This window comes from Citrus sinensis, chromosome 1, assembly GCF_022201045.2.
Source record: "Citrus sinensis cultivar Valencia sweet orange chromosome 1, DVS_A1.0, whole genome shotgun sequence".
Taxonomy (NCBI): Eukaryota; Viridiplantae; Streptophyta; class Magnoliopsida; order Sapindales; family Rutaceae; genus Citrus; species Citrus sinensis.
In genome coordinates, this window is record NC_068556.1 from 24,105,770 (window position 1) to 24,129,536 (window position 23,767).

The window sequence follows — 23,767 nt, forward strand, 5'->3', positions numbered from 1 at the left end:
CATCACTACAGCAGTAACGAAACTGGAAAATCCAAAGACTGCTTCGTAGATCCTGAAAGTGGAGTAAGCAAGGAAAAAATATATATAAAAGAATGGAAAATCTTCAGGAAAAATCTTCATGAATCAAACTTTTGTGAGAGTCTATGAACAAAGAATTGATCTTCTCCGTGCTGTAATCATTGGTCCTCAAGGGACGCCTTGTCATGCGGTTTGCTCTTCTTTGACATTGCATTCCCTTGTGAATATCTCAATATATAAGCCTCCAATGGCGACTTACCGATCATACGGGCTTCGCCTGAACCCAAATCTGTTCTCAAATGGTTATGTTTGTTTGAGCCTGCTGAACACTTGGGATGGCCAAGGGCATGAACCGTGGAACCTTCCTACTTGAGAAGCACTTTTCAAAGCAGGAAATAATTGGGAGAATTATAGTCAAAATGTATTTGTATTGTCCTGCGAAACAGTGTTGTTCTTGCTTCGCAGCCGCCAAAGAATTTTGAAGGTTTTGTGACGTCACATTTTCGTGAGCGGGCACACGCCATGTTAAGTACTTGGAAGGGTTACACGAATGGTACGGCGAGAATTGGTTTTGTTTTCTGAAAAAGGGTCATCTTCTTCGGTTAAATGCTAAGGATCAAGCTTATTCGAGGCGGTAATAGAAATATCTATCCAGAACTTTTCGTGGCATTCACCAAGATCAATGGAACTTCTTTGCAGAACCGGATCACCAAGAAAAGAATAATTGTTCTAAACTTTGTTTCGTCTTTCCTTTGATATTTTTTCATTGTGGAATCAATTACAGTAGTTTTTATTTACTTTACCCTTCTGTAAAATATAAATCACATACCTTATTAGTTCTTGTACGACTTTATAACAACAAAGAAGAAACACATGCACATACAAAAGTCAGAACCCAACGCCAGTCTCTCGTTGTAGGTTTTGTGGAAGCTAGGCTTGGTTCATTACAAGGCACCAGCAGAGCATATTCTCGAAGACAACAGCAATGGCTTCGGGTTGCAGCAAAATTTTAACCTTGTTTTTTATTATTTCGGCAGAACATTATTTTAATTTTGCTTGTATTCTCTGATATTAGGAAAATTTCCTTTTAGATTTTTTATTTTTTATTTTTGGTTTAAAATCTAGACTACTTTGTTGAGAAAATTTCGGTGAGTTAGTGATGGAAATTAATATTAAATCTGAACGGTCAACAAGATCATAATTTTAAATCCCCCTTTTTTTCTCAACGAATAGCTGGAAAAAAAAAATTTGCAGAAAAAGGTATTTGGAAGCTAAAACGACGAGCTCTCTTTGTGTCTTTCTTTCATTTTTTTTTCTAAGCATAATGTCTACGTGAAGGGGCTTCAATACGCATATCGCTTGCACCATCCGGAGTGATTTTATTAGTTGAATCAAACATACAAGCACTTTTTGTCGTCTTTATGTTTCATTGTAGTTGTATTATTATTATTATGTGTATAATTAGGAATAATAACAGCGAAAAAAGTACTAAATACAAAATTAATTACATATGCTACAATGCTACTGTAACTCTTCGACAACGGTGCCATTAATTAATTAATTAATTAATTGATTGATTAATCTTTTAGTTAAATTCAGGGATGCAGCAAAACAATACAATCAAAGAAGAAAAGTTCAGGCACTTTGATGTGGTGACTGACTACACAGACCGTCATTATTGCGAGAAAAACTCTGGAGAAGAGAATGACAGCTTTGCATATCCTGGAAGTCAAGTATGCAAGAAAATTATGGAAAAATGGAAAATTCTTGAGAACTAAGCTCTGCAGAATCTGGAACCAGTAATTGGTACCCAAAAAAGGAAGAATTCTGGTAAATTTCGCAGGGTTTTTGAAATTTTTTTTTCCTGTTGAAGATGGGCGTACTTTAGTGTGACTGGTCAAAGAACTAAGTTTATGGTGTGAAGAGGGTTCAAATTTCTTGTTAATTTTGATTAGATTTGTAGATAAATTTTGACAGAGCAAAGATCCCAATCAAGAGTTTAGAAATGCACGTCTATTTATGAATCTTTTTTTACTTTGTTTCTTTAAAATTTTCCGCTTGCCGACCATTAATTACAATAGCGAATGAGCGACATTCTCACCACAGCTAACTCCATAGTTAGCACGGAATGCTTTGTTTTGTACTAATTATAAATTCTAACTGTGGTGAGAGTCTCTACGCATGCAACACACGCAGCTCACCTCACTCACACAACACACACATGCTTCCTTTCACTCATGCCAAATCTCAACTCACCCACAGCGCCATAAATCTCACTCCACTGACGCCAACCAAATTTGCTCAGTTAAAACAAGAATAAAGAATCAAAAAATGAAGCCACCCAAATTTGCCCACTAAGCTCAGCATCAAGAATCAATAAATTAAGTCAACGAAATTTGCCCAATAAACTGAGCATCACGAATCAAAAAATCAAGCCAACCAAATTTAGAATTAATGAGGTAGCTGTCGGTGACGAGACAACAACAGTTGTGACCCACGGCTGCTGTGGATTTTGGGGTGGGAAAAGAGTAAAGCCACAAGTCAATTTTCTGCGAGACCCAAGAGAGTGACTCGCCGTGAGGGAGCGAGATACAGTTGGCTACTAGATTTGGAGGGAAGAGAGAGAGCCGACAATGAGAACGAAGTGTGTTGAGGAAGAATGGAGCATGGTGAGATTGGTGGCTTGGTGAGATTTGTGTTATTTAGTGTGTACGATATTTTAACCTTTTTTTGCAATGAAGTCTTAGGAGTTGTTTGTTTTTACCTATGGCGTTAAAATATAACTTATTTGAAAAAAAAATCATGAATCATTTATCTTAAAATGCAACAGCACCGGGTGCAGGAAATAAAATTAAAAAGAAAATCTAAGAAGATGAAATTAGACTTGCAGCGGATCAAATGATCATCGAAAGAGTGTAATTGTTTTTGCTTTCCCAATTCCAATCTATTAATATTATGGTTTAAGCAAATCGACTTGTCCAAATTAATAGAAAACGATTCTCCAAAAACTAGTATACTGTTTTTCTTAGACATTGCATTCCGCCATGATTATCCCAATAAGCCTCTAATGGTGACTTGCCGATCACATGAACTTTTCCTAAATCCCTGCTTCTACCCACACTGTAAAATTTTATTTGAATCTGTTGCATGCTGAAGCAAATGAAGGGCGGAACCCTTCTGCATCGACGATTCTTCGGGTTCCAATTTCACTCCAGGAGTAGTCCTGAATGAGAGACCTTTAAATAACACTCCGATGACTGTAAAAGAAGGTGATTATTGGAAGAATTTTAACGAGGCCAGTGCTAAGTTATGTTTAACGTAACTTAGCGCGCGTGCACACAGCAATAGTGGTAGATCCCACCGATAGGTACTGTTGCTGTGTGTGGGTGTAAGTTACGTTAAACGTAACATAGGAATCCTTTTAACAAAAATGTTTTCCTATTGTCCTGCAAATCAATGTTGTTCTTGCGTCGAAATCCGCGCAAGAATATTGAGGCTTTGTTGTAGCACATTTTCGGGAAGCGCGCACACGCTATATTAAGAGCTTGCTTACAGTATAGATATGGCATTGTGACTGTTAGTTTGTTTTCTGAAAACGGGTTTATGAAAGTGAAGCAAAACCCTCATGTGTATCAGGCTTATCCAAGAAGTCGTAGACAAAGTTTATCCGAATCTTTACGGGGCCTTTGCTGGGATTGGAACTTCTTAGCAGAACCTGGAACCCGATACTAGCACCCAATAAAGAAGAGTCCTGGTATATTTCAGTGTTTTTGGGAAACTGAATTATTTTTATGTTTTAAGATAGGCATGCTGAGTAGCCAAAGAACTAAGCTTATGGTATAAAGAGTGTTCTAAGTCAATTTCTTATTAATTTTGATTAAGTTTGTTGGTAATTTTGACAGAGTAAAGGCCGGAGACTTAAACCAAGCAAAAGGTAATCGACAATTCTTTAGATGTAGCAATGGCCCTGTTTACCATTTTGCACTACCTTTAACTACACATTAGCACAATCTTTTTTTTTCTTTTTTTTTCCTAATATTAACAATTAAAAATTTTGAATTTTCTAAATCAACCTTATGATACTACAATTCAACATGTGGGGAGGTGGTTAACCACTTACAATACCGTCGGACGGTTTCATATTAGCACAGTCCTAAATTTAAGAACCCAACCCCAATTTAGGTAGTATATAGGTTGAAAGGAAAGTGCTTTATCACCAAATTATTATTGAGTGGTTTTCTTACAACACAATCATTAACTTAGTGAACTTCTGGAGTACTCGGACTCTAGGCATCACACAATTCTTCAACTTTAGTAGAGAAAATGGAAAAGCTAAAGGCCAGGTAAGATGCCGTCTTTGTTTACTAAAACCACTTTCAAAAAGCAAACATATAGCACATTTAGAGCTACAGCTAGGGTTTAGGTAAAAAGACAATCGAAAGAGTTGGAGAATAAGCACTGTAAAAGACAAGTTGCCAGCAGGCAGCAGCAATAATGCATTGAAGAACGGTAAGTGATTTTGAATTGTGCCACTCACAGTCACAGATTCCACATTGGGCCTCAAAAATTGCTGGGTGAACGAGCAAATTGTGCATGCACTCTTTGCTCGCGTCTCTAAAGGTTCCAATTTATATGTATCAAGCCGAGCTTTCTTTTTTTTTTTTTTTTTTTTTTTTTACCAATGGGTCTTTGGTCCAGTGGGAGAGCCCTTGCACTTAGAATAATGAGTGCAAGGGTTCGAGCCTCCATGAAAGCATTTATGGGGCTTATTTACAATCCTTCCTCAATTATCAAATAATTGAGTGGAGCCAATCTATTCCTCACAAAAGGTGAGTAGAGTGGACAGCCCTCGAATATTTGAGAGGGTTTGAAGAATTTGGGCAGCACTTCAGAGGAGTACATGCCACGATGAAGGTCCCAATTGTAGAATCTGTTTGTAAATATTAATTGTAATACTTACAATCCTGTATAACAGTATTAAAAAAAAAAAAAAAGCCGAGCTTTTTTTTTTTATTGCCAATTTAGTAGGGAGTTGGTAACCCGTAACCCATATGATCAAAATCGGAAAATATAAAATCAACCGTCAGACTTCACCACTCAGCATTACCCCCAGTGGGACCATGTGATGTTAGGCCACAAAATCTCACTGCATGAAAAAACCTTAAGTGCTTTAATCACCGTCCATTTCAATCAAAACCAGGGGCCAGAATCCCATTCCTCGTATAGTCCTAAAATGACAGTCACAAAAAAAAGGGAAAATTTAAGTTCAAGTTATAGAAGTAACACCTTATCATTTTTCTTTTTTCTTTTTTAACTTCAGTAGTAAAAATATGCATTTCGGACATATAAGATGCTCACAATTAATATGTCTCTTTTAACAGATTCGCAACAAGTCGATCATTCATCAATTGTTCAGAGATTTGGCATGTCATCGATATGTCAATCGACATGTCGATCTCATTCACTTGCTCAGGGTGCAATGTCTATTTTTAACTAATAAAACAAGAAAATATAAAAATAATAAATGAGTTACTTTTATACATTCAGCATAACTTTAGACCATTTCTGCAAATTTCTTTTTAAAAAAAATGTAAAGAAAGTGAAAAAAAACACACATTTTATCCACACTGGAAGTGGGAACAAACTCTTCTTCACTGAGAACAGAACAGAGACCGAAGAAACGAAAATGGCTCTCACTATAAACACCAACCCGCAAAAGCCCAACGGCGAAATCGAAGAGACAATCTCCTTCCCCCGATTCGACGTCGTGTCAGACGTGTCCGACCACCACTACATCACCTCAAGCTTCACAAAAAAGAACGGCAGGGATCACTTCCCAGCGGGGTCCCACAAGAAGATCATGCAAGAGTGGAAAATCCTCGAAAAGCACTTACCCGAATCCATATTCGTCCGGGTTTACGAGAACCGGATCGATCTCCTTCGCGCCGTCATAGTCGGCACCGCCGGCACGCCGTACCACGACGGACTCTTCTTCTTTGATCTCGCCTTCCCGGCCGATTACCCGAACCATCCGCCTATGGTGCATTACCGCTCATTCGGGTTGCGGCTCAACCCGAACCTATACGCGAACGGGCGGGTCTGTCTGAGCTTGCTGAACACGTGGACGGGGAAGAAGAGCGAGAAATGGAACCCTGACGAGTCGACGGTGCTTCAGGTTTTGGTCTCCATTCAAGCTCTTGTTTTGAACGAGAAACCGTATTTCAACGAACCGGGTCACGGAATGTGGCCGGGTCGGAGTATTTGGGAGAAAAAATCAACGGCGTATAATGAAGACGTCTTCATTTTATCTTGCAAGTCGATGACATTTTTACTTCGTAACCCCCCGAAGAATTTCGAGGGTTTTGTGAGGAGTCATTTTAGAGAACGAGGTCACGTGATTTTGTCAGCTTGCAAGAGTTATTTAAGTGGTCACGTGAGAGTTGGGTATTATCTGAACGAGGGGTCGTCTGGTGGTGGCGCTTCTAGTCCTGGACCCGGTGGTTGCGTTGACGTGTCCGAGAAGTTTCAGGGCTTGATTGTGCAGTTGTATCCCGAGCTAGTAACGGCGTTCAGCAGAACCGGGGCTTCTTTGGGGAGTTTAACGGAGCAGGTTAAGTTTGAGAGGAAGACGGTGCCGTTTAAGGGAGAAGGAGTTTTGAAGCAGAAAAAAGAGAAGAATACAAGTGGGATTGCACGCAAGGTGTTTGGAAAAATTAAGGTGGCCTTGGGATTGAAGAAAAATGGGGTTATTAAGGTAAATAATTAAGTCGAAATGAAGGGGCAAAGTGGGGATCTGCAAACTAGGTAAATAATAGGAATTCTTTCGGGATTTTGTTGATTTTAATGATAATTATATGTTTCACTTCTTGTTCATAATTTTAATGCTTTATTGAAAGTTAAAACAAGACGATAAAGAAGATGTGTTTGCTTTGAAGTTTGTTCATTTGTTGTTGTTAGCTGTAGCTTTAACTTTGGCTTGAGGCTTACTAATGATTTGATTTACTTGAAAAGTTAATTTCCTAAGGCGCCTGAGACAAGCACATGTAACACAATAATAGTGGTCCGGCAATTCATACACGTAATCTTTACTAATTAGCTTTAGAAAAATAAAGGTACAAAATGAAGATTGAGCATATTCCCAGTTCCTAGGGTCGTAGTTAGCGGAATAAATTCCGTTGCACTTATCGGATTACGATAAAAGTTTGTATTCAAACTAATAAAAATCGGGTTTAAAAGTGTTTTTCACAGTTGGAGCTCATTCATGACTACCTTGTGGTTCAGATAAAAAAAAAACTAACGAAAATAGTATACATGCCATCTTAACACATGACCATTTATAATTATTCTTACATTAGTTGGGATATAAATTAAAGAACAATGTCTCAATAGATGTTTAAAATTGAGAAATATTGTAATTTAATAAAATTACTAAATAATTATATTTCTTACTTCTAAAATTATACCAACAAAAACACAATTAGTTACAAACATATCTTTAAATCTTAATAAAAATTCTACAATCAATGTTTAAATATTCCAAAATAAAAAAAAAAAGTCTAAAAACAAAGAAAGGAAATAGTTGCTTAGTATATTGAAATATAAACAGTAGATAACCCTCCACCAATCCACGGCACTTCAAACCCCAGGATTCCGTTACTTGACCGATCAAACTCAACATCCTCTCCATTCAAAATAATCTCTCTAGGCTTTTCACTTGAGTAAGCCAAGAATTTGCCTGTTCCCTTAACCTTAATCTTCACATTGTAAAGCCCCCCTTTGCTTACATACTCAAGGAACTCAATTGCCCCCCCACTGTTGAACATATTCTCAAGGCCAATAGGTGCAAATTTAGCCCTCTCGTTGAGCCTGTGCACAGGGGAGATTGTGAATAGCTCAAAGGAAGATGGTTGCAGAGTGATATTGATTTGCTCATTGGATTTTACTACGGTCAGATTATCAGATTTGTGAAGGTACACCGCAAATTGCTCGGTGTTTCTGTACACCGCTGTTGAGTCTTTTTGCTCCCACTCAACATCGTCTGCAGATATAACCCCAGATATTGACTTGTAGCATTGTGGGTAGGCCCTGCATCTGTGCTCTTCCGGGTACCACCCAGCTCCTTGGCAGTTAAATACACCAACCACACCAGCGAACTTGTTTAGGTTCCAAATTTTGAGCAAGGTTTTGGCATCGAAGAGCGGATTCTCGAAGAGACAGTCTCTAGTAGGAAGGGCATAATGCTGGCATCTAAGAATGGTACCATCGGGAAGAACTAGCTTTCTCAGGAGATCAAAGTTATGGTGGCCAACTTTGTCGCTGACGTACACTGGCCCTCCACAAATGGCTCTTGATCCAGCATGAAACTCAGCACATATATGATCTGATTGAAACATGTCCCAATCAGGCTGAATAAATTGGCCCTGCCACAGGCTATTGTAACTGCAGTGAATCATGTGAACTCCTTGTAGCCAAAAGGCTCCCATCGGGTCGCCATTTGGGTCCTGAAACCAAAAGTCATCACCTACAAAGAGATTTTAGATCTTTTATCATTCGAATTAACTTATGAAATCAATTTTTAGTGTTTTCAAATGATGTAGTAGTAAAAAATTACCAACTCTGCCCATGGAGACCTGTTTGGTTGCCAGGAAAAAGAAGTCATTGCATTGCTCCATGCTTGCAATTAGCCCACTTCCAGCAAAGTTCTTCTGAAGAGACTTGTTCAGACCATCATAATATGCCTTGGCAAGCTGGACACGGCCACCATGGTCCTCAGACACATACTCCAAAGTCTGTAGAGCATAAAACCAGACATCATCAGAAGAAGAGAAAGAATGTTAACAAATAATGATGCCTTCATTTTCATTTTTTATCCTATAATTTTTCCAAGAAATGTAATGTGAAACAAGGTTCGCCAAAGCCTCTATGCTTCAAAAATACTATAGACCAATTTTGAACAATCATAGCTAGAGCCTGACAGTTTCTAAGCTAGCTTTGGTGAAATTGGTGAAGAGATTATAATTTACAGTTTATTTCTATAAATGGGTTCTTCAATCCAAATTTTGCAACATTGCAATGCGTGGCACAACCACAATCCTATCCTGAAAAAGCTAAATGAAAAGGACTTTATTAAACGTATTACTTTGTTTAAGTTTAAATCAGCTGCAGTTAAAAAGATTAGCAGAGTACGAGAACATATGCATACATAAGATAAGACCAAAATTTTGATTTTTTTTTTTTTTTCAATTTTGTCATAAAGTTGGCTCCCTTGTGTTTCTGGTGTGACTTCCTGGATTCGTCTGTCCGATGGAGATTACACATCCTGTCAAAAGAATTAACATCTTCATGACAGATTTTATAGACTGAACCGATTGAATGATCTTTTCCCTCTATAAACAATTTTTCGTTTCAGTAAAAGGTTCACAGGGAAATAAGTTACAGACCATTCAAAATCAGTTCAATCTTTCGGGAAATTAAGAAAAACTTCTCTAATTGCTAATCTCCAGCCTTTAGTAATATTTTTGGAATGCCCAAAAATGCTTGCTAGAGAGAAATGGTGCTCACCTGATGAAAATTTCTGCAGTACATAAGAAAAACATGCATCCCATCCTCTGTCCAATCATATATTATTGATGATTTTACAAGTTCAGCATAGGCAAAACCAAATGCTTTTATTATAATAAAGAGCATGCATGATAAATTGATCATGATGGTGATGATGCCAACAGTATGAGCGTGATAAGATTATGGCAGTTAGGAGACCATGAACATATTGATAATGATGACTTTTGGGGGGAAAAATAATAAAAGTAACTTTAAAGAGATTTTTTTAATTAAATTAGTAATTAATATAGCTTTAAGACTTCATCTTGAATAGTGGAAGACAAACCCATGCAAGGAAAAACAAATTTGAAGCTAATCCATTTATGCAAATAATACCCACAAAATACATAGCCTATAGTTCTAGATACCAACATACAGTAATATGGTTCATAATGATTATGATTGATGCTAATGATGCTCGTGTTTGTGTCGTGAATTAAACAAACCAAAACAAAAGCAAATCAATGGTAATAATTGGTAAAAAAACTTACATGAATAACGTCAACTTTAACACCAGAGATACCAACATCAGCAAGGTATGAATGCATAGCTTCATACAAATCAGCAGCTTGATTTGGATTTACAAGCCCAAGCCCTCCTTCAATTATCATGTCAACAGCCAAATCGTTCATTGTATTTTGCAACCCAGCAGCCAACTTAGCACTAGTGACCTTAGCCTCCAGCCCAGCAATTGTCCCAGGCCTAACACCTCCCCAAGCACCACACAAAGCATGCCACACATATACATCATCAAGTGTTTGATATTTTTCCTTCAAATCACTCACCAAAGCCATCAACCCCCCTCTCTCTTGACCATCATCTTCATCATCGTTCAGATACTCAATAGTTTTTGGCGAAGGGAGAGCTAAGACATCACCTCCTTCTTCCTTAATCTTCCTTTTCTTCTCTGCTAAGGCAACCATTTCTTTGAACATCGCGTCATGCTTCTCTTGATCAAATTTCGGCGCATTTGGTCTCAACATGGTGCCCGATTTGTACTTGGCAAACTTCTCATTCTCCTTCAACCTATAGAGTCTGCAAAGCATTTGAGACCCTAAAGTTGTCAAATCTTTAGAATCCTGTAACGCTGGTTCATGATCCATGTTAATGCTTTGCCAGCCATCATCAATGATCAAAAACCTTGGTGGCAGCCCATTTTCAGCAAAGCTTTTAACACCGTGCCACAACCCAACAGGCTCAACAGTCAAATAGAAAGCATCCCAAGAGCACCAACCAAACTTGTCAACAATTTTGGGCACAGTTTTCTCTTCCAAGAGCCTAAAAGTCCCCAGATAAACGCGAACAGCGGCGAAGGCATCTCTCATGAGCTCATAAGGATTGTCACCAACATGCAAATAAGCACAAGAAGAGAATTTTTGGCCCCTCACTTTTGTTGAGCCACTCTCAACACAGAGTACAACGTCACCGTGAGAGGCACCAGGGTGAATTGCCGAGCGAAAATTGCCTTCTATTAGAGGGATTAGTACAGCAAATGAGTTAAGTTCAGGGAGTTGCAAGAGGATCAGCTGAGTCTCCATTTGCAAATCAGAGCCACTTGAACCAACCCACATAGTTGACCACCAAGTTTTGAACCGAAAGAGGCTCAAAAACTTCCTGTTAAGGAGTTTGCCTATGGGGTTCAAGATTCTGTCTTGAGCTTGCTTCACGGACAAGCCGAGAAAGGCGCCGTTTTTGGATTTGGAAGCGACAGATTTGAGTATATGAGGAGGAATGGAGTCGGTGTCTGAGCTATGAGGAAGTGAAGAGAAAGGTGATAGAGCTACGTTCACGGGGACTTCAGAAAGAAGAGTAATGCCATCAACGGAGATGTTTCTATTGCATAATGAGAATCTTGAAGTATTGAAAGTGTTGTTGCTTGTAGGCTTATTTCCAACTCTCTGAGAGACAAAGTTAGGAGGAGACATTATGATGAAGCAACAAGATACTAGAAACAAAGACGAATATGAGAGACAGAAATACAATTTCAATGAAAAGACTTTTGGCTTTGAATGAGGAAACAAGAAGAGGAGGAGCTGGTGAATATATAGAGATATCAGCAGGCCTAGAGTGTATGTGCTCAGACCCAGTTGATTAAATCATGTGGGTTTTGATCAATGGACCCACTTCTATAGAACAATCGAGATGTGGGTCCGAGGTATTATCATGTGACACGTACTGATGAGGTGATCTATGTCTTTTGATGCCAAAAGGATTGGGGAAATTTTCAGAAATAGTCTACAAATTAGGAATAATTTTTAGGCCGCTTCTGTAATTTAGCCAATAATTAGCTTAAGCTTATTGCTAGTTTTGTGATGAATTGAAGATTGCAACTCTCATGGGCTTTGAGAAAGTGTTAATTCTTGATTCGAGCTTGAAAAGGCAACAGATAATGTGAAGTAGAAACTTGTGATTCTGACTAGCGAAGAATCCTAGTATAATATTCTAAAATTCCATGCTTTGACCACCCATCAACTAATCTACACCGTCTGATTTAATTAAGCGTATATTGGTAACTTGAATGCATCATTCAAACGGATTTGGCTTATGGATCACTTACGTGGGGTCCATTGAATCCCAACAGATTCAAAAGGGGTTTTAGTTTTCTGACATCTAATCTAAGTAATTAACGTGGGGCCCAATAGTCAAACGTTTTAGTAAGAAGAAACATTCCACTACGTGGAAGCATGTGATTGGCTGTAACGATCAAGGTTAGTTAAGTCGGTTATACGCGGAGAGGCTGTCACCGTTACGAGTAAACTGATGGTCGGTTAGACGGGGGACTGCTGTTGGCATATTAGTGGAGCATGGAGCATTAAACCCAAGACGCAAGTTTTGGATAATGTAGGTTAATCAATGGAGTGTGATTTTGATTTTTGGGCGACGCAATTTCCCAAATTGGATAAGATTTTTTTCCTTTTTTTTTTTTTTTTTTTTCTTAATTTTCTTTTTTTTTTGTTTGGGTGGGGGAGGGGGTAAAATCAAGGGTAACGATCAAGGGGCTCATTCTGTACTTTAAATATACATTTATATGCACGGACAAATTTGCACGTATTATATGTAAATTTTCGAGTTTTGTTTAGTGGATCTACAGGCTATATAACTAAAGGTACCAATGTCCCGTTATATTGTTATAATCATAAGCATTTTAAGTTTTCCCAATCCCCAATTGTAATGTTTGGAATATAAATTTTTTTTAAAAAAAATCTCTTTTTGTATGAATTGTTTAAAAATATATATGTAAAATAAATATTTTCTGCCTATGGGATGCTTTAAGTATGCATTGAAGTAAATCGTGTCAAATTGAAAACATATTTTGTACATTAATTTAGTATAAATCTTATCGAATAAGTAGTACTATTAAAATATATTTTTTTATTTATGTGTCATTTAATTAAGCATGCACAACAATAAACCATATCAAACCAAAAAAAAATCAAACACATCAATTACCATATCGGTTTTGATTTGATTTTATTTTATTTTTGACATTGAAGCGCATTGATTATATCATTTCTAATGGATATGCAAATTGAAATGACGATTACGTGAGACCATGAAAATAAGCTTGAACCTTTCATGGGTGTGAATAAAGAATGAGATCAACCTTTAAATAAAAAAATTTTGGCTCGACGCCAAACATTCTTATCTATTTTAAGAGAACTGGCAGTTTCTTATTTTTGTTTCTTGCTGTATTCTAGAGGTCCCTGGCCGCCCACTTATAATAAGAAAGTTGGGAAATACAGCCTCCTTTTGGTATAATTATAAATGCATTGATTTCATAAACAAATAAGCATGTAATAAAATTTTTTTTTAAAAAAAAAAAAAAACCTACACACTCACATATATATGAATTGAAAAGTGAAAACCCCATTTGATATGGACTTTTGAGGTGCGAAGAAGCCCAAGGGGAAGCTTCTAGCTAGGGATGGCGAAGAATCCTAGTGAGTAGGAATTTTGTGGGGTCCGTCATGCTAAGATCAGTGTACTTGCTTTAATTTTATCTTTCTTCCACAAAAAAAAGATTGTATACAGATTTAAAAATTTATATTTATTACTAAATAGTTGTGGCTCAATTGGCAGCACATGCTAAGTTTGTAAGAAGAGCTCTCGAGTTCAATCTCCGCTAAACACGTCATTTAGGAGGGATAAAGAGTCTTAACTATGACTATACCCCGAATTCGAATTAGTCGAGATCCAATGCGATCGCCAGATACCGAATGACTTACACAAAAAAAAAATTATATTTATTAATTAGAAAGGTTGAGTACAAGTATAATAACACTAATATCCTTACCTACTCACTAAACCCATTTGACTAGTGACTATTTATTATTCTTTTAATTTTTTAAGAGCTAAAATTAATAGCTAAGTCAAATAAATATTAAAGTAAAAAGTTAAAATCCTAAAACAAAAACATTAGCACTTAGCAGCTGAGAAATTAAAACAAATATTTAAAATGATATTTTTTTAGACATTTACTTAAAGATTAGCCGTTAAATGAACTAGACATTTACTGGACCGTCTAAAATTTGTCCTAATCGAAAACAAATGACAATAGAATAATATTCAAATTAGGACCAATTGAAAGGAGTGAAGGATGGACAAGGAAATGCCAACTAGAGACTCTTTTTTTTTCAATTCATATATTTAGTAATAAATTGATTAAAATTAAACATTGAGGCAACTTGCACGCATGAGTTAAATAATTATTTTTAATAATTATATTTAAAAAATATTCATCCCTAAATAATTATATTCATAACTAAATAATTATATTTAAAGAAAACTAAAAAGTTTGTTTAACTAATTTCATAATAATTATTTGCTCAGAACATGATTAGATCATGAGAGAATCATAATCTTTTACTGTTTAATTATATTTAACTAATTTCATAACTAAATAATTATATTTAAAATATATATATATACAGATGTTAAAAAGTAAAAGGAGATATAGAGGATTAGAGAACGGATGAATATTTTTAATTTTATTGGGAAATTTCTAACCCATACCCATTCAAGCCAACAATAAATAAAGATTGGGGACGGAAATATCCTTTACCAAATACGGATACAAGTGTTGGCATCTCACACAATATCTGTTGCTATCCCCAATTGGGGCTGCAACGCTACGCTATCCGTACTTGGAGCTTCAACGTAGATGACCAAACAACCAATTCCACGAAGCAAAGTGTACGCGTACGTGAGACACGCGGGGTACAGAGACAAAACGGGCATCTGGAAGAATCTAGTAGGAGATTGTGGGCCAATAATATGGCAAGCCCAAAATCTAATTTAAAGGAACCCAATTCACTACATTGGGCTGTGATTATTAACCCAACTGAGCTTACAGAAGAGAGTATGAAATTCAAGCCCAAACAAAAAAATGAAAATTTGTTGCGACAAACTGTTGAACTAACGTCAAAACCGACCAACTAGCTCCCACCCTATTTTTGCCTGCCATTGCAGAACCATCAAAAACAAATGTCCCAAATATTTTGCTTATAATTGATGCTCGGTGTTTCATCAATTGCCTTATTGAGCTAACACGAGCAGGCAACTTTTTGGCGCTGCAACTGATGCGGGAACCAAACAGCGAGCTGGATGGCAGCTTCGGAAATTTGTTGCAATGTTCCCAAATTTGCTATACATTGACAATCACACAAGCAAAATTCCAAGGACAAATCTCTGTTTTAATCGACCCCACTACAAAACTCATCGGGACAGAATATTTTTGTTTCTTCAAAAAATTGAAAACGAGCTATTTGCCGAATTAATTTATGTCAACTTGTTCTTTGTACCATAGCTAATGTGACCCGGGTGAATATTATGAGTTGCAAGAAACTAACGTCACCCATTTTTTCCTTCTGCTCAACAAACACAGAGATAACGCCAAATTACCATCTACTCTTAAACACATTTGGGTTCTTAATGTAAAAAATTGGGCCAAACACAATTGATGTGGTCGCAAAATTGTGAGCTTTGTCGATTAGATTGCCGGATCCTAATAAATTATGCCTGTTTGGTGTAATTAAGAAATTTACTCCATCAGGTGTTCATGAAAATTAAGAAAATTTTCTTTTTGGGTTCAACGTCGTGTTGCCATCAAATGTCTCGAAGTGGTTTTATGAGGCAAATGCCAATGCCAAACAGGCAAAGGCAAAGTCAATAATCTACCATGATATGAAATGGAAGCCACTTTCAACGGTGGCTGGCTGCCTATTTCTCTGGCAACAACAGCTAGCAAAGATGTCGACATTTCTTTTCACTGCCCTATGTGTGTGTGTGTGTGCGCGCGCGTGTGACAACTCAAATCAGAATGGCTCTCTCAGAACTTTGATCAAACACTCAACAACCAAAATATTAACAGGCCTTTCACCATTAAAACTATGCTCAACGGCCAGAAAGACACCAAATGTGATTATCTATTATTGAATTTTGGTGGAATTTGATAATGGCGACAATATTTAAAAAGGACTGCTCAGGCTCTCTCCATTATACTTGTCTTTGAACTGAATGCGTAGTTAAAAGTGGCCAACGCCCGCGAGACGTGACGAGCACAATAAAACTGCAGCAGCAGGGCCTCCTTTAAATGTCCTGCAATTTGTTCTCTGGGTGAAGGCCAGCTTTCTTTAATAACTGGGTTCCATTATCAACCTCATTTGATCATATATTAATGACCCATTTATCAAAATTAATGTCTAAACAAATCAATAATTGACTTAAAACTATCACCCTTTATTGCGTCAACTTTTCCCAAAGAGCGTATTGTTTAATTAACTAAATAATTGACTTAACTTGCCGTACAATGACTGTAACATTCGTGAAATAGTGCCATGACCCTATTGCGTGAACTTACAGTACAGGTAGAATGACTATAACTTTTTCTTTTGAACTGTTCAATGACTATAAGTCTATAACATTAATTAACTCAAACCAACTTGACAATTGCAAGCAAGAAATGGAAAGAAATAGTATTCGAAAAGCACCAAAATTTTCCAACTTTAAACGACCATCCCTCCGCATAAAAAAATTAAAAAAATTACTACCATTACCCTACTTGCACTTGGGTCAAATTATATAGAAACAACTATCATTATGCAACATCTCACAAATTCACCATCACCTTTTTTCTTCGACTATATATCTTGAAAAATTATAAATTCTAAAGAATTCTTTCACTTACACCAAAGCAAAGAAACAGAAACAGAAACAAAAAGAAAAAAGAAAAAAAGAAAATAGTGAAAATAAAACACGTAAAAAACATGCAACCGACATGTCTCCAAGCCAAAAAAAAGGAAAAAGGAAAAATAGTTGAAGAGACACGAGCAAAAGCAAATGCAAATGCAATCGCAATAACAGTAACATTAACAAAAGGCAATCTCTATCTTATATGCATGTAAGATGCACTCCCTTCACATAAATAATGTATATGTGAAACTCATATATTATTCATATGAAAAAAATATATCTTACGTGCATGTAAAATAGAGGTACTCTCAACAAAAAGATACATTGAAAACACCTCCACCCCCAACCCAAAAATGGAAAATAAATAATAATAAATGAAACAAAATGAAAAATAAAAACCTATAAACAACAGTCGCCCTTTTCCTTGTTCCTTCTCCACCGAACACAAGCGCACACACCACCACCCTCCTCTAACCTACTCCGCTCTCCTATCCTACGCACACCTTCACTAAAAAAAAAACAAAAAAAAAAAAATCTCCTTTTATCATTCCAAACAATTTGACAAATCGTCAGAAACCCAGTTGGCCGAATCAGCTGCTGATTCGATTCAAGGGGGATAAGTGTTTTTGTGAGCGATGTGGGATGCTCCATGCATTGATGAACCTACTGTCTTCGTGTTTCAGGCCTTTCGGGCGACATAGTGAGGACCGAGTTGACTCAGTCAACGGTAACGGGTTTGGCGGGAAAGAGGGTCTGCTTTGGTTTAGAGATTTGGGGAAGTATGGGTCTGGTGACTTTTCAATGGCGGTTGTTCAAGCGAATCAAGTTCTTGAAGATCAGAGCCAGATTGAAAGCGGCCCTTTTGGCACTTTTGTTGGCGTTTATGATGGACACGGCGGGCCCGACGCAGCCCGCTACGTTTGTGATCACTTGTTTCCACACTTTCAAGGTCAGCGTTTAGTTTATTTTCGAATATTGTGGCAATTGGGAGAGGAAAAAAAAATGATTGCTTAGCTATGTTAGTAGTTTTGTTTGTAGTGATCCTATTTTGTGGTTTTTGATTAGCCACGTTTGTAAGGTTGTCAAAGTTTTGATTTTGATTTTGATTTCGATTTGGGTGACATGTGCGAGTTTGGATTGCGAAGCTCTTACAGTTGAGACTCCACGCACTGCTTATTTATTGCATGATCACATTGCTTGCTTTTCTTAACTGACGATGTCAAATTTTGAGTTCTGAAAATGCCATTTGTACCATGAAAATTCTCAAGAGGAGAAACCCAATATGATGCAATTGTTTTGATGGCAAAATCAAATTATTGGATTCAGAGATACCGTTTTGGTTCCTTGGTTAATTTTATGTTGAGATAACAAGGAAGTACTTCTCTAGTAATTTGCAAACAATGCTTTAAAGAATTGGGTCAGTTGTAAAAACTAGAATTTGGTTGAAATTAGCGGTTTTGATACTTTGAACACCTTTCAGTGTATTGGATGATTTTTTTTTTTAATCCTTCGTTTTTAGTTGATATTTTGTCTTGAATCTTCTGGGTTTTTTTATTTGAACTTTGGAGGAGGAACTCTTCTTATGTTGGCTTGCTTAGGCTTTGTGTTTATGCAGCAATAGCAGCTGAGACCCAGGGAGTTGTAACTAGAGAAACCATTGAAAGAGCTTTTCGCTTAACGGAGGAAGGCTTTACTGCTCAGGTATCAGAATTATGGAGTACTCGACCCCAAATAGCAACAGTTGGGTCATGCTGTCTTGTTGGCGTGATATCTCGGCAGACATTGTTTGTGGCAAACCTTGGAGATTCTCGTGTTGTTTTGGGCAAGAAAGTTGGCAACACTGGGGGAACTGCTGCTATTCAGCTATCAAAGGAACACAATGCAAACTTTGAGGAGATCAGGCAGGAACTTAAGGAATTACACCCACATGATCCTCAGATCGTAATCCTCAAGCATGGAGTTTGGAGAGTGAAGGGCATTATTCAGGTTATTTCAAATACCCAATTTGCTTTTGATTAGAGGGTAAATGCTGTAGCTTCTTGATATAACCTATTCTTCAATATATTGTTTTTATGGTGTATTTCTGGTAGAATTTAGTTGTTGGCAGTGCTGGAATTTTTTCAGGAACACCGGACTTGAATATATCTTTACACTTAGGTACTTGTGTTCTGATTTGTGGTCAAAAACATGATTGTTCCAAAAATTTTGAAGCTCGTGATATGTATCCAGCTATGCATAACCCATGCTTTTGGTGTTTGAGAAATCTTTGAGTGCATTGGCCATTTTGAACTTGGGTCTCATTTCTTAACTTAATAATTGCAGGTTTCTAGGTCTATTGGTGATTTATATATGAAGAATGCACAGTATAACCGGGAACCAATAAATGGAAAATTCAGGCTTCCTGAACCAATGGACATGCCTATCTTGACTGCCAATCCATCTATAATTGTTCATCCTCTCCACCCAAATGATTCTTTCCTTATATTTGCATCCGATGGTCTATGGGAACACTTGAGTAATGAAAAGGCTGTGGATATTGTCCAAAATCATCCCCGTGTGGTAAGATCTAATGACATTTATTTCTATTTTTGTTGCTTCACTTTGATGCATTGAAAAGTTTTTATGCTTAATGCCTCATTAAATGAAGGCATGGCACCGGGTAACTAATTTTTTTACTGGATATTTGTCAAAGGTTTTTAGATGAATAAGTAATCATAATATACTAACATGGGCATATTGATTATTGTGATTTCGAACATCTTTCTCATGGTTTTCTCCTAATGCAGGGAATTGCCAAAAGGCTTGTCAAGGCTGCACTCCAAGAAGCAGCAAGAAAACGAGAGATGAGATATGCAGATCTTCAAAAGATTGACAAAATGGTTCGGCGTCATTTTCATGATGATATAACTGTTATTGTTTTATTCTTAAACCATGATCTTATATCCAGAGGCACGGTTCAGGACCCTCCACTCTCTATTCGATGTGCTCTGCAACACTGATATTTCACAGAACCAAATATGATTCTGCTTCCTCTGATTTGGCCATGCCTTAAGATGACCACGGCTGGAGAGCTGCATTAACAAAGTAGTTACCTAATATTTTGAGAGACCACCTATTTACAAGGCCTAAAATTGGTACAATTTGTTGTAAGAATGTAACATCTATTGCCACAGATTCAATTTAATTTGCTGATATAATTTATTAAATTCTTGATGTCATTGCCTTCCAATCACATGGTTCGTGATATCAAGAATCATTACATCTTTTCTAAATTTAATATAACTATCGAGATGAAGAAATAAGCATAACAAAAGATTTGATCAGCTCATTCAATCAATGTCTAAATTTTAATGTTGAATGTTGCCAATAGTGATTACATTTGACTTGGTGGTTCAGGTGCAGTCAATTACATATTAGCATGTACATAGTAATTACTAACAAGTAGGCACTTAGGATCACCTCCAAACTAAGCCTAAATCCTAGTATACACTCTCTTAACAAAACAATCACAGATTACATACTCCCATCCTGTGGATTCTAAATCTTGCCGGGAGAAAGTCGTTGTACTCAAATCATGTGGAATGGAGAGTTGCAAACTGGTGTAATACATGGCCAGTTCCTGGATTAGGTAAAAGTTTTACTTATCATTCCTGGGAACCATATTTTTGTTTGATGATTGGACGGACATCATCAGCACCAACAAGTGTTTCCAGAAACATAAGCAATGAAAGCAGCGCACTATCTGATGGATCACCAAACCAGCTTTCAATGGGTATCCCATTGTCAACTTGCAATTGAAATACCTGCATTTATGTATAGGAGATATCAACTAATTTAACAAACAGCATCTTGATGACTCAACCAGTGGAATATTCAAGAACAAACATGAAGACAATGCTAGTTTATATAAGGTGTGGCCAGAATTTAATAACGATAAAACCTAGGTGTCTTTTACCAATGTTGGGCAAAGAATTTGGTCAACACTTAAAGATTAATTGGGAAAGAGTATGGAATCATAGCAAAACATATCCAGAAAAAAGCACATAAAAAAGTGAATCGTGTGTGTGCACTCGCACATCTCTGATACAGTGTGAAGAAAGGGGTTCGCACCATATATGTTCTCAAAGCATCATCATGCCTCAAGAGTCTTTGAAATACATTTAAAGTTGTCAAATTTATACATAAGAGTAGGCACTTGCATATTTTGGTATGTAAGGCTACTAAGTGCATGAATATAATATATCTAGGGAAGCATTGATATAGAAAGACAGATATATAATTAATATATCTGGAGGATAATTAATATAAGAAAGAAAGAGATAAACCTGAGGCGTATTATCAACAATTGCAATCCTTGCAAGATCTCGGCCTAATATTGTCAGATCTTTTAAGTATTCGCCATCAGCAAACACACAAGAGTCTCGATAAACCCGCTGACCTATGAGAGTTTGGTTTGGATCTAGTATATCAAGCAATTGTCCTGCGTAAATGCTCTGGCCAGCTGTAAATATGACAACGTCAAACATACTTGCAACTGCCTCCAAGAACATGTGAAGGTATGGTCTTTGCCGGACAAACACTGTCTGCACTTCCATTTTGGAATGAATAGGAAAACTGAAATCTGCATCTTTGCAATTATCAAATGAGGAGTGTACTAAGGTTTCTGCAGGAAGACAGTGACAGGTTAGACAGTGCTAATTTGATAGGTGAAACTGACAAACATGGCAGATTTTACTTGCTCCACCAATAACAAATCAGCACAACTCAAGAATGAACTGCTGGTTCTGGACCAGATTATGATTCAAGTATAATTACTATATTCTGGAGATATTGATTTCGTGCTTTATCTAATTCAATCAATTATAGACTGCCACACAATTCCATTCTTGAATAATACAAAGAGATGCAAAATATATGAGTATCAATTCAGCATAGTAAATTGCATACACGCTGACAAACAAACCCTTTTTTGACAGACAATTACCCAAAAAAAAAAAAACCATAACAATATTCATATTTCATGTATACTAAAGGGATGATTTTTCAGGTACAGTCTATTACCCTGATCAAATAAACTACTAACCCAAAACCGAACAGCCAGTTAGATGGTTTCCTTTGTCCCAGCCAAGATCAAGATATACTTTACTATGTGAAAAAAATTAACTAAGCTGCATAAGATTTTTACCAACATCAACTAGCATGATAGAAGCAAAGAAGAAAATTAGGTTTAGGTTATGCTTCGGCAGTAGGCACAAGTCATTGATTCACAAAACATAATACACTAAGTAGTGTGGTAAGCAAATATGTGAAGAAATGAACTATGGATAATAGGATGGACTAAATCATACCATCCAAATCTAGAACAAGTGTAATCGGAAGTCCTGCAATTGGCTCTCTCAACGGTGTCCGTGGCCAATAAGATGGTGCAATCTGCGGAAGATTTTGCCAGCCCATAAAATATAAATATGGGTTATAATATTCTTCATCAGCTATCCCAAGACAACTTTGCATATTAGAACCTTGATCCAACAAACTAGTTTGTTGGATCGAATAAGAAAATAATTCATGATGGGGGTTGCATAGAGTTTTGTCAATAGGCAAAATATCTTCACAAGTTCCTTGTCCCACGTTTTTACCCTCATGGCAAGGCCGCCTCAAATCAAGGTCAAATATTGTCCCAAAATTGATTTCTTCATGACTACAAACAGGATCTTCTGCAGATTTTCCAAACAATTCAGCTGATAGGCTGCTAAAATGATCAGATTCATTGGTTCCAAAAATCTCATTAAGGCTATTCATCGTTGCTGCTTTTCCATCAAACCATTTGATATCTGTTTTTCCACCATTTGGAGAGGAACACTTACGTCAATTACTGAGACAAATGTTTAAGTTTACTACACCACATTTTACTGAACATATAGAAGGGTAAGCATACATTCCAAGATAGATTCATCATAAATTAAACGTCAGAAATGCGACCCTAAATTATAAATGAAAATGCAAAGAACACATAATGAAAGCATATCAAACTACATCTCATGCCTTTTCTTGAAGATTCATATACCCAACTTCACAATTCAAGTCATAAAATAAACATCCACGGTCAAAGAATATAAATTAAAAAAAAAAAAAACCGCTTTTCTCTTGTACAGAAACCTGTTGCTATAATGTGTCTTACTAGCTCAAGTTATCCCCTTTTCAGTTTCTGAAAGTAACCAACAATAAAAAAAAAATAAAAAAGGAACACAAAAACTGATTTTTCCTGATAAAAATGATTTTTTTCTCCAAAAATGTTCATATCTTTAGACACTATTAATGAAAAATTGCAGTTTCATCAGACTCTTGTAACTTTACCAGAATTATAATTTGACCCCAGAAAAATGACAGTGCTTTAAGAGTAGAAAAGAATCTTGCTGCTGTTTCTAGCTCCATGGACATAAATATGAGCATGAATTATGAAGACATGAAACGAGAATTCAACAAAAACGACGTAGCATACCTGAAAGGAGTTCGTCTGAGTTGTGACCGGAGTGAAGAAGAGTGAAGCTAAGTGAAATGGTCGGAGATTGACTGAAAGTTTGAATTTTAATGAACAGGACAAATGGGAATAAAGCCTTTCTAATGTCCATATCTTTATTGGTGGGTCTGGGTCAGTCTAATCAACGGTCTTTATTTGTAGCTTAATTTTGGACGGCGTAGCAATTACGGTGATATATTTTGTTTTCTATCGGACTGGTAACACGTGGGTCCCTAATCATTTTGTTAAATATGCATAAAGACATAGTTTCTTCGTTGAACGGATTCTTATTCTCCCAGGTTAATGCGATGTTAGAAACTAAAGGGGACATCGAACTCTTTGTTCCTCCCACAAACACAAGTATTTGATTTTGCACTTTTTTTTTTATTTACCTGATAACCGAAAGGAAAAATATCGTCAACACTAAGGTGTGATGAGATG

General features: G+C 36.8%; 4 protein-coding genes across 6 annotated transcripts; 2 read left to right on the forward strand and 2 right to left on the reverse strand.

The window, feature by feature from the left end:
- Positions 1-5,504: 5,504 nt before the first annotated feature.
- On the forward strand, positions 5,505-6,955 carry LOC102616731 (putative ubiquitin-conjugating enzyme E2 38). The gene has a single exon (XM_006488771.4). The coding sequence runs from the start codon at positions 5,543-5,545 to the stop codon at positions 6,782-6,784; it is 1,242 nt and encodes a 413-aa protein (XP_006488834.2). The 5' UTR covers positions 5,505-5,542; the 3' UTR covers positions 6,785-6,955.
- Positions 6,956-7,198: 243 nt separating this feature from the next.
- LOC102612410 (stachyose synthase-like) lies at positions 7,199-11,611 on the reverse strand. Its single transcript, XM_006488924.3, has 3 exons — positions 10,110-11,611; positions 8,630-8,807; positions 7,199-8,539 (listed from the first exon to the last, which is right to left on the reverse strand). Exons 1-3 carry the CDS (start codon positions 11,541-11,543, stop codon positions 7,602-7,604), a joined length of 2,550 nt encoding a protein of 849 aa, XP_006488987.1. The 5' UTR covers positions 11,544-11,611; the 3' UTR covers positions 7,199-7,601.
- Positions 11,612-17,144: 5,533 nt separating this feature from the next.
- LOC102616436 (probable protein phosphatase 2C 42) lies at positions 17,145-20,038 on the forward strand. Its single transcript, XM_006488770.4, has 4 exons — positions 17,145-17,758; positions 18,425-18,795; positions 19,132-19,368; positions 19,596-20,038. Exons 1-4 carry the CDS (start codon positions 17,452-17,454, stop codon positions 19,806-19,808), a joined length of 1,128 nt encoding a protein of 375 aa, XP_006488833.1. The 5' UTR covers positions 17,145-17,451; the 3' UTR covers positions 19,809-20,038.
- A 70-nt stretch (positions 20,039-20,108) lies between these two features.
- LOC102616146 (uncharacterized) lies at positions 20,109-23,465 on the reverse strand. 3 transcript variants are annotated; one of them, XM_006488769.4, is made up of 4 exons: positions 23,309-23,465; positions 22,158-22,640; positions 21,135-21,472; positions 20,109-20,612 (listed from the first exon to the last, which is right to left on the reverse strand). In XM_006488769.4, the coding sequence occupies exons 1-4, from the start codon at positions 23,436-23,438 to the stop codon at positions 20,454-20,456; spliced, it is 1,110 nt and encodes a 369-aa protein (XP_006488832.2). In that variant the 5' UTR covers positions 23,439-23,465; the 3' UTR covers positions 20,109-20,453. The 3 variants fall into 3 exon arrangements, with proteins under 3 accessions (XP_006488832.2, XP_052295047.1, XP_052295048.1); XM_052439087.1 differs by having other exon boundaries at positions 22,158-22,681; positions 23,309-23,403; XM_052439088.1 differs by having other exon boundaries at positions 22,158-22,718; positions 23,309-23,374.
- Positions 23,466-23,767: the final 302 nt, after the last annotated feature.

Bases quoted from the DNA above. Each gene is read 5' to 3' on its own strand.
- LOC102616731 (XM_006488771.4), top strand. From the start codon at position 5,543: ATGAGTTACTTTTATACATTCAGCATAACTTTAGACCATTTCTGCAAA.
- LOC102612410 (XM_006488924.3), bottom strand. From the start codon at position 11,543: ATGTCTCCTCCTAACTTTGTCTCTCAGAGAGTTGGAAATAAGCCTACA. The intron at 8,808-10,109 runs GTAAGTTTTTTT...TATGCTCTACAG, and splicing joins TTAAAGTTGACGTTATTCAT to ACTTTGGAGTATGTGTCTGA. The intron at 8,540-8,629 runs GTAATTTTTTAC...ATCTCTTTGTAG, and splicing joins GGTCTCCATGGGCAGAGTTG to GTGATGACTTTTGGTTTCAG.
- LOC102616436 (XM_006488770.4), top strand. From the start codon at position 17,452: ATGCTCCATGCATTGATGAACCTACTGTCTTCGTGTTTCAGGCCTTTC. The intron at 18,796-19,131 runs GTTATTTCAAAT...TAATAATTGCAG, and splicing joins GAGTGAAGGGCATTATTCAG to GTTTCTAGGTCTATTGGTGA. The intron at 19,369-19,595 runs GTAAGATCTAAT...CTCCTAATGCAG, and splicing joins TCCAAAATCATCCCCGTGTG to GGAATTGCCAAAAGGCTTGT.
- LOC102616146 (XM_006488769.4), bottom strand. From the start codon at position 23,438: ATGGACATTAGAAAGGCTTTATTCCCATTTGTCCTGTTCATTAAAATT. The intron at 22,641-23,308 runs GTATGCTACGTC...GTGGAAAAACAG, and splicing joins CTCAGACGAACTCCTTTCAG to ATATCAAATGGTTTGATGGA. The intron at 21,473-22,157 runs GTATGATTTAGT...GTCTTCCTGCAG, and splicing joins ACTTGTTCTAGATTTGGATG to AAACCTTAGTACACTCCTCA.